Below are 9,748 nucleotides of genomic sequence, written 5' to 3' on the forward strand. Positions count from 1 at the left end.
AGTGGGACTCTGGCCTCTGTCGCATGATCTCTCGTTGAGTCCACTCCTTCAACCCATCGATAAACTGGAACACCTGATCCTTCTCAGTCATGTCGGCAATCTCTAACATACACGCCGAGCAAGCTTTCACGTAATCACGAATCGAGCCTGTATGTTTCAAGCTCTTTAATTTCCTTCGAGCTAGGAAATCGGTGTTCTCCGGGTAGAATTGCTCCTTGAAGAGTCGCTTGAAGTCGTCCCATGACTCTAACACAACGGTCCCTGACTCGATCTCGGCGTATTTCAAGCGCTACCATTGTTTGGCATCATCCATTATGTACATACTCGCAGTGCTGACTTTCAGACTCTCGTTGAGCATGCTCACTCGGAAGTATTGTTCCATGTCAAAGAGGAAATTATCGGCCTCCTTCGAGTCTCTCGCCCCACTATACTAGTAAGGTGTAGGTGGCTTCACCTTGGGAGCTCCACCGAAACTCCCGTCTGCGGCCACTTTCATCAAGTTATTACACATGTTCTCAAGTTGAGCGAGTTTTTCGTGGAGGTAGCCCACCTCCTCGTTATATTCTCTGAATCGCCTTTTTAACGGTCACCACTTGGGCCTCGTTCCTCTTTATGGTCTCGTCTATGGCTACGAAGCGGGCCTCATGCCCCTTTACCATCTCATCTAAGGCGGGGTGAGTATTCCCCAAACTCACAATGAGATCCTCCAACAACGGAATTTTCTCGTCCATCAATTTCTCTAAGGCCATCACTCTAACCTTAGTGTCGCTTTTGTTCCCACTCGGTTCTACGGTCCTTCCTGCCATCATGTGCAGCAGCCCGTCGTGAAGACATGGCTCTGATACCAAATGTCAAGGTCCGAACTTTTAGCCGGGTCATGGAGCGCACCCTTGTCGAAACTCACGACAAGAATGCTACCTAGAGCGTCAAGCACTAGTGTTTGTCAAGCAATAGAGCATTCGTGATCGGTCTCGGTTTGCGTGTGTCGGGATCTTAGTCTCGATCATCAACGGTCGACACACACATGCTTGTTTGTAAGTAATGAAGGCAAGAGTCATTCATAAGAATACAAGCAACAAGCCATAAGAAAGCAACTGGGTGGGAAACAGATTGATTGACTAGTTCTCCCCAAAGAGGGAAATTTGATTTTACAAGTCTTGTAGCAAGAAACATTGAAAGTGCAGAATAACGATATGTTTTCTAAATGCCTAAAAACGTATCATAAACTAAAAGGCTAGCTCCAAGATTCGACACGCAGGAAGTAATCTTGGAGTACTACATGACTATAAAAACAGAAACGAAAATACATAAGTAGAACATAAAATATAAGGGTTCGAAGTGAACGGATCGCGCGCGTAATTTTTAGGAATTGGCGTCTCGTTACACATGGCATAGTGACCAATATTCCAAGTGTTATGGTCGGAGTCAATAGATGAGGAGATATGGAGGTAAAAATTCCAGTTTTGCGGTATTTCAATTGTGGTATATTATTGACGTGTATATTATTCTCAAATATTGGAGGCTCTAGATGAAAAGACATGTGAGCAAAAAAAAAGTTAAATTTGTGTCTATGTAGAGGGCAAATTTAGAATCTAATTTTAACTTACACATGAGAAAATTTTAAGATACAATTATCAAGATATCGACTCATTTATAACATACGTATTAGCGAATACAAAGTACAAAGTCCAGTTTCATGTATGATTTATTAATTGAGACGAAAGGAGATATTACTAAGATATGACACGTAAAATATCAAGAATTGGTCTACAACTCTTAATTATCGTGTTTATCGTATTTTTATTGGACACAAATGCCAAAATATAGTGGCGTGACTATGAAAAATAGTTGGGTGGTCAAAATAAAATAAAAATATTGCTAATAGATATGGATGAAACATCTTTTTTATCTTCAGATAGGTCTTTTGAGAGACTGTCTCTCAATAGGTACGAAATTATTTTGTCACGATCAACAACAAAAGGGTCACGAAATATAAAAAAAAAGTACGGAAGATTTCTCTCTCAATAACTTATTAAAAGACCGTCTCTCCCAAGTTTTAGTATTGATCTTAGTCATGTTATTGTTCGTATAGAATCATAGAGAAATACCAATGAATAACCTAGAAAACTCATTAAGAAAATAAAACCAATCCCTCTACAAAAATTCATCAGCCAAGAACAAACTTATATTAATTATGCATCTTAGACATTAGCAATTAATTATAATAGCAAACCCATACATGAATCAATTAGATGAGTGATATGATGTACATATTGCCTCTGACATTTACCCTTCATGGCAACGCTTTGTGAGCTACTCCTTATTAACATCAAAACGAATCAATATCATACCACTTGGGAATTTAAGACAAATCTTTTGTCTTTTGCCTATGCATCCTGCTTTCGTCTTATTCATACTATTTGTCCCGTCTTAAACTTAAAACCAATACATCTATCTTTAACAAAATTATCTAAAATAAAATAGGAAAACAAATGACAGACTCTCAAAAAGTATTATCTTTGTAAAGATTCATATAATATTATCAAAAATTTATATTCTAAATCTGAATTTTCTTAAATTTATAAGTACCGCGATTATTATCGATTTATAAATCATAAGATATTAGAGATAGGCTCGTGCATTGCACGGGCATTAAATCTAGTATCTATCTATATTATTAAAGGAAGCTTTTTTTTGAGCGATTACAGAGAGTCCATACATTATTACCTACCTCAAACAAAAGATAAACAAATTATAAAACTAAGAGATAGGGTTTAGGAACAACATGAAACGTGAAACTACATCTTATGCGGAGGTAGAGTTTAAAAGCAATACTACAAGTGAAACAACGTCCTACTCCTATGCTATGTATTATATATATCACTCCTATGCTATGTATTATAATATGGTTAAATAACAGGCAGGGGATTAAAAATTTTCTCTCTTTGTGAGAGTTTCTCTCTTTGAGAGTTTTCTTTTGGTTTCCTTCTTTTCCCGGTTTTTTTACGCCTTTCTAAAAATAGATTAAAACCTTGCCAGGCTTTATCCTTTAACACCAAACTTTATCCGCCTACCTCTCCACTGTAAAGCCCCCTTGTTTTCCTACCCCTTTTTTTCACCTTGCTTATCTGTCCTTCCCTCTGCATATGTGTCGCTTATGTGTCGTTTTTTTCATCCTTCTCTGTCCATGTGTCAGTCTACATGGATTACCCAGCCCTAATTTAAATAGGTTTACCTTGTTTTGTTAACCTCCTCCACCCTGTTTTTACCTTTCATTCCCTGTTCATCCGCCACTCTGTTTTCTAACACTCTTCCCCTGTTTTTGGTTATGGCTTCTTCTTCTACCTCCACCCCGCCTCCCCGTGTGCGGCTTGTCTCATGAACTTCCACCACACTTGTGTGTGGATTTCACTGACATTGATGACTCACTTACGCTTTTAGGGCAGCTGCAAGATCAACGTTATCTTGATATTGTTCGGATTTTGCAGATAGTCACGGCTAAGTGGAAGTTGAATGGTACGGTTTCTGTTCGTCGCTTTGAACCTTATTACTTTTTATCGTTCTCTTCAAAGCTTGACTACAATTACTTCCGTCACCGTCAAACTGTTAACCTGGATGGTAGCCTGCTAGTACTTCGTCCCATATCAGTTACTTCGACGGCTGATAATCTTTTATTCCATATTGTTCCAATATGGATAAGGGTGAAGCATCTTCCCTTCCATCTGATGAATACTTCGGTGGCTGCCTTCTTGTTGTCTCATGTTGGGGATGTTTGCGAAGAAGAAACTTACCCTTCTTTGCTTCCACCACGTAATTTTGTCCGGGTAAAGGTTTGGATTGACCTGTCCAAACCGTTGATTCCAGGTTGTTTTTTGGCGTTGAATGAGCGTGAACATCAGTGGGTGTCCTTCTCTTATGAAGGCGTCTTCAGGTTCTGTAAATCTTGTGGCCATGTTGGTCATCGTATTTCGTTTTGTCCGCTGAGTAAGGCTGCTGGTGCACGTGCTATTCGGGCACGCATGGACGCTCTCACTGCAAGTGGTTTGGTGGTCCTTCACGGTCCACCTGGTACCTCGTTCTATTCTACTGATATTATGGGACTACCTCCTCGATATAAGTATTTGAACTCGTATATTGATCTCACTGTTGATGGTGATACTGTTATTGTGGACTCGGGGGGTGAGTCCCCTGTTTTCTCATTTTCGAGTTCTGACTCGGATGATACAGGTGAGGCTGGTCCGTCTTCATCAGCTCCCCAGGAATTCCAAGTGTTTGATGATAATTCCCGAAGTTCTTTTAGAGACTTTCCCGTCTTTGCGTGGGAGCTCTGCTTTCGACCCACCTTCTTCCTCTAGGCGGCCTCCACCTTCAGCTGCTGTTCATCCACCATCCCCGTCTTTCCGGATGCACGTCCCAGAGGACGTGATGGAGGACACTCCTATGTTGGGTCTTCGAGAACCGAGGCTTCCTTCGCAGATGATTGACATTGGATGTCTTTTTCGTGATTCGCTCGCTTCTTCTCACTCTCTTCAAGTATGGAATCTGTGGAGCCTGTTTCTAGGGCGATAAAGATGGTGTATGCACGTAAGGTAATTTCTGCCTCTAGCTCTTGTAGTCGACGTCTTTTTAAGCATAAGAACAGGGTTAAGTTTTTTGATTTGGAATATAATTCGAACTTGGTAACAATTGATCCTGAATGGTTACTAAGTCCGTCTTTGGTTCCTCCTTTTTCTTATGCTTCCCCTGTGTTTTCTAATGATGTTGATGTTCTTGTGAGGCCCAACGCTAAGCGTTGTTTCAGTTCTCTTGGTTCTGACAGTTTGGACCATTTGCCTCCCAAGCGCGCTCGTCCAGATGAGCTTTTTCTTTCTCACTTTGTTTCTCATCCCTTACCGTTTTCTCTCTTGTACTGTTACAGCGTTGCAGGTTTGACAGCGACAGGTCTGGTGGCGGACCTTAATTCGCCACCAGGTTTCCGATGACTACTTTTGCCTGGAATTGTAGGGGATTAGGAGAGATGGATGATCCTACAATTCCGTTTTTGTTTTGGTGTATCCAGCAATATCATCCGTCAATTTTGTTTTTACAAGAAACTATGACTTCTTTAGCATCGGCTGCCTCTAAGACAGCCCATCTTGGACTCCCTAATTTTTGTGGCATTGATTCAGATGGACATAGTGGGGGTCTTCTTTTGCGTTGGGATGACTCTGTTGTACTTAGTTCTGTTACTATTCACTCTCGTTTTATTTTGTGTAATTTATGTTTGAATGTAAATAATGGTTGTACGAAACATGATATGTATGTTATGTTTATCTATGGTGAACCATGTATCGACCTTCGTCTATCTCTATGGAATAATATTTCATCTTTAATTTGGTCCATCCCCCTTTCTAATTATTGGCGATTTTAATCAGGTGGAAATGCATTCGGATAAATTAGGTGGGTCACATATCATTCGCGGTCAACAGGATTTCACCAACTGGAGATTTGATAATTCTTTGCTTGATGTTCCTTTCTTTGGTCCCCTTTTTACTTGGATGAATAATAGATCCGATGATCAGCTTATTATGGAACGCCTTGATCGCGCTTATGCCAATTCTGAATGGCTACATCTTTTCCCTGCGGCATCTATCATGCATCTTCCAATTCTTATCTCGGATCACGCTCCAATTATCCTTAAGTTTTTCCATCCTTCAAGGACCTGTAAACGCCCGTACCGTCTTGATAACTGGTGTTTAGGTTCACCTGAGATTGCCCATATCGTTGCTTGTGCGTGGGCGCTACCTGTTACTGGTTCTCCGATGTACATTTTATCTCGCCGCCTTGCGTCTGTTCGCTTTTCTATTATGCAGTGGGTGATTCATCACCGCCTATCCTATGGTATTAACTGGTCGGAGATTCAACGTAAAACACACTGCTCTGGTACGGAGATCATGGATACTCATTCAGCAATGAATTTTCAACAAGTTCGTTCTGCACAACTTCAATTTTTGAAGTTACAGCATGATTACTGGTTGCAACGGGCTAAGTTGAAGAATGAGGTTCTTGATGGTCTCCCGTCACGGTTCTTATATTCCCGTGTCAAACAACGAGCTTCTCATCAGCGTATTCTTGCGTTGCTTTCTAGCTCTGGAGAATGGCTTTATACGCCAGCTCAGATTTCGTTGGAAGTTACTTCAATGTCTTCTGGGGGCTACCCCCCCTCAAGATCCTGGCTCTCCCCGAGTTTTTATTGCCCCTTTGCTTGACTCACTGGATCTTCCAGTGCTCAGCTCAAGTGATTGTTTACTGTTATCTGCTCCTTTCACGGAACACGAGATTATATGTGCTCTCAATGGTATGGATGGGTCCAAATCACCTGGCCCTGATGGCATAACCCCTAAGTTTTTCCAGATGTTTTGGCCCCAGATTGGTCAGTTGGTTGTTTTGGCTCTTCTGCGTTTCCTTAATTCTGGCGTTATGCTGAAAGAGTAGAACAACACTCATATTATTCTTATACCTAAAGTTGAGAAACCTGAACAAATCTCTCAGTACCGTCCTATCAGTCCCTGTAATGTTATTTACCGGCTTGCTGCCAAGTGTCTTGCCAATCGCCTCAAGCTTGTTATTTCATCTATTGTTTCAGACTCTCAGCAGGCGTTTGTTCCTTCTCGACTTATGTCAGACAGCTGTGTAATTACTCACGAGATTATGCATTATCTAAACAAGACAAAGAGAGGCTCTGTTTCTTATGCTGCTTTGAAGCTCGATATGCATAAGGCTTTCGATCGTGTTTCATGGACTTTTCTTATTGCGATTTTGAAGAGATTCGGCTTTCCGGTTTTCTGGCAAGATATTATTTGGGAATGTATTTCAACTGTTACATATAATATCATTATTAATGGAGAGCCATCTAGTACCTTTAAACCTTCTTGTGGACTGCGTCAAGGTGATCCTCTTTCACCTTATTTGTTTATCATGTGTATGGAGATTCTCTCTTGCCAGCTGCACACAACGGAGAAGTCTAATGCGATAAATGGCCTTAAGATTTCTCGAGACGCTCCCCATCTCGCATCTTTCTATCTTTGATGATGCTTTTATTCTTTGTAAGGCAACTCCATCTGCTTTTGAGAATCTAAGGGATTTGCTTCGGTGCTTTGAGCTTGCCTGCGGTCGGATGATCAATTTGGATAAGTCTTTTATTAAATTTAGTCCAAATGCACCTCCTGATTTTAGGACTCACATGGCGTCCATTCTGAAGATGCGAACATCTGTTTGTTTTGGGAATTATTTGGGAGTCCCTGTTGATATTCCTTCTAAGAAATCTTTGTTGTTTCAACCTTTGGTGGATAGACTTACAAGCCGCATCCTAACCTGGTCTTCTCTACACCTCAGCCAGCTATGTAAGCTGCTTATTATCAATACTATTATTCTGGGTTCAATCCGGTTTCTTATGGCTTCTATTCCCTTTCCTGTTGGGATTTGTAAGAAGATCGACTCTTTGATTGCTGCTTTTTGGTGGCGAAAAGATGCTCGTCAAAGATCTATTCACCGGCTTTCTAGAGATTGTCTGGCTTCCTCGTGCAAATGGTGGCCTTGGTTTGAGATCTGTCGCTTTATTAAGCCAGGCAACTCTTTTGAAAAATTACTGGCGCATGCAGAATCAACCATCTGGTTTGTTATCAAGATTTATGGTTCCAAAGTACAAAAAGGATCTGCCTATTCCTTCGTCAAGATCAAAGGTCTCTCATCCTTCTTTTTTCTGGTCTGGATTATGTCGCGCTGCTAATGCTTTGTCTCCTGGATTCGCATGGAAGCTTGGGAATGGTTCCTCAGTTGATCTGTTTTCCAGCCCTTGGGTGAATGGAACAACTCCCTCTGTGCGTGTATCTGCGCATCTTCTTCGCCACGCCGGTTCTATCTCATTTGATTTCGGACTCTGGAACTTGGAATCATGCTGCTGTTTATCGTTGGTTTCAACCTCCTTGTGCCAGATCTATTCTTGCTATGGAACCTCCTCATATTGATATTGATGACTTCCTCTATTGGAAGTACACGGAAGATGGAGTCTATACAGTTCGCTCAGGCTACGACTTCTTGTTATCCCACGTGCCTACTTCCTGCTCTCCCTCGTTTTACTCTTCTTTTCCTTGGAAAGTTCTTTGGAATCTCCGTTGTTCTCCTAAGCTCCCTCTCCTGGTTTGGCGTATTGTACATAATATCCTTCCTTCATTAGATAATCTATCTGTCAGAGGCCTTCAGGTTAGTACCTCCTGTGTGTTTTGTCACTCTTCTCCAAAGTCGTTAAATCATCTTTTTTCGTTCGTGTTCTTACTTTCTAGACATGTTTGGCTTTCTTCGCCTCTTGGTATTAATTCGGTTGCTAACCCATGGGTATGTTTGCAAAAATGGCTTGCAGATTTTGTTGTTTTTTCCACCGAAACATCTGCGCATCTTTGATCGATTGCCTTCTTCGTTTTCTTTGTATTATAAAGGCTATTTGGATGGTTCGTAATTCGGTAGTCTTTGACAAGCTGCATCTTGATCCGGTTCAAGTGTTACATTTGTCGGACTATCTTTTTGCATCTCATTCCCAGCTGTCGGTGTTTTGGCCTTCCTTTGCTACATCTTCTATCAAGATTTCAGTTCCAGTCTTAAACCGTGCTCTGTTTTCTTCTAAAATAACATACTTTATTCCAGTTCACAGGTTACCTCAAAGGGATTGCTACACTGTTTCTTCCTTGGATACAATGGCAGGTAATCTAGTTTTTCAGAATGTGAGGGCTTCCACGGTGTTTGCAGCCTCGACAAAAGGCCTCCTTCTCACCATGTATAGAGCTCACTCAGCTTCACAGACTTCTGTTTCTTTCAGAGTTACATCAAAAAAATTATCCTTAGTTCTGGCCTCCACAACGCCAGTACCAGTCGAATTGTGCCACACGTTGAGCACAATTCGTAGTTTCCTTCGCCTCGTCACGTCGTTCACCGGTCGATTAGTCGCCACCGCTAGGTTGTATACTCTCTGGTTACATTTATATATATGCAGTTCATTATTGTCAAAAAAAAAAAAAAAAATATATATCTAATATAATAGCCTTGCCTCACCATTCAACTTCTCCTATTCTTTCACATTATTTTCTATTTAATATTGAAATTGATACATTGTCTTTACTTTGTAAAACACATCTGTTTAATAAATAAAGCTAAAGATAGAGTTTGATCATCAATTTGTCAAAGAATTCTAATATAACTCAAATATACACCCACCTCCAACATTCATATATATATATATATATATATATATATATATATATATTCATATTCATTGTCATTGTCCTTGCTTCACCATTCATCTTCTGTATATTAGTTTTTCACGTATTTTTTTTTTAGTCTGCTCATAATATTACATTGATCGATGCTTATTTTGTTTTCCTTTTTTTGCAGCACAATTACATTCGTGTATATATATATATATGGATTACTTGGATTGTTCGAGTGTTTGCGTGGTTTATGTAGAAAAGGAGTAAAAACTAATAATGTCATGGCAAGCAGCCAAAGTAATAGGTGAACCATGACTTATTGTGGGTAATGTAATAACATATTGAAGGACAGAGGTAATGGCAAACAAATTGCAGCTAGCATACAAATGGAGTACCCCACTTATGGAGTTTGGATAATAAACATGGATGCATCAACATATAAAGACACATAGGGGAGAGTAGTTCATAAACAATTTGTATTATTATATTGTTGCACCTACTTGGAGTAT

The 9,748-nt window shown here is 40.3% G+C and overlaps 1 protein-coding gene across 1 annotated transcript; it reads left to right on the top strand.

Moving 5' to 3' along the window:
- Positions 1-5,095: 5,095 nt before the first annotated feature.
- Positions 5,096-7,068, top strand: LOC141628551 (uncharacterized). The gene is made up of 4 exons (XM_074441678.1): positions 5,096-5,224; positions 5,415-6,051; positions 6,266-6,412; positions 6,506-7,068. The coding sequence occupies exons 1-4, from the start codon at positions 5,096-5,098 to the stop codon at positions 7,066-7,068; spliced, it is 1,476 nt and encodes a 491-aa protein (XP_074297779.1).
- Positions 7,069-9,748: the final 2,680 nt, after the last annotated feature.

Source organism: Silene latifolia, chromosome Y (assembly GCF_048544455.1).
Source record: "Silene latifolia isolate original U9 population chromosome Y, ASM4854445v1, whole genome shotgun sequence".
NCBI classification, from domain to species: Eukaryota; Viridiplantae; Streptophyta; class Magnoliopsida; order Caryophyllales; family Caryophyllaceae; genus Silene; species Silene latifolia.

Coding starts and splice junctions, on each gene's coding strand:
- LOC141628551 (XM_074441678.1), top strand. CDS start 5,096: ATGACTTCTTTAGCATCGGCTGCCTCTAAGACAGCCCATCTTGGACTC. Junction 6,052..6,265: donor GAAGAATGAGGTTCTTGATG/GTCTCCCGTCAC, acceptor TGGATCTTCCAG/TGCTCAGCTCAAGTGATTGT. Junction 6,413..6,505: donor GATGTTTTGGCCCCAGATTG/GTCAGTTGGTTG, acceptor TTATACCTAAAG/TTGAGAAACCTGAACAAATC.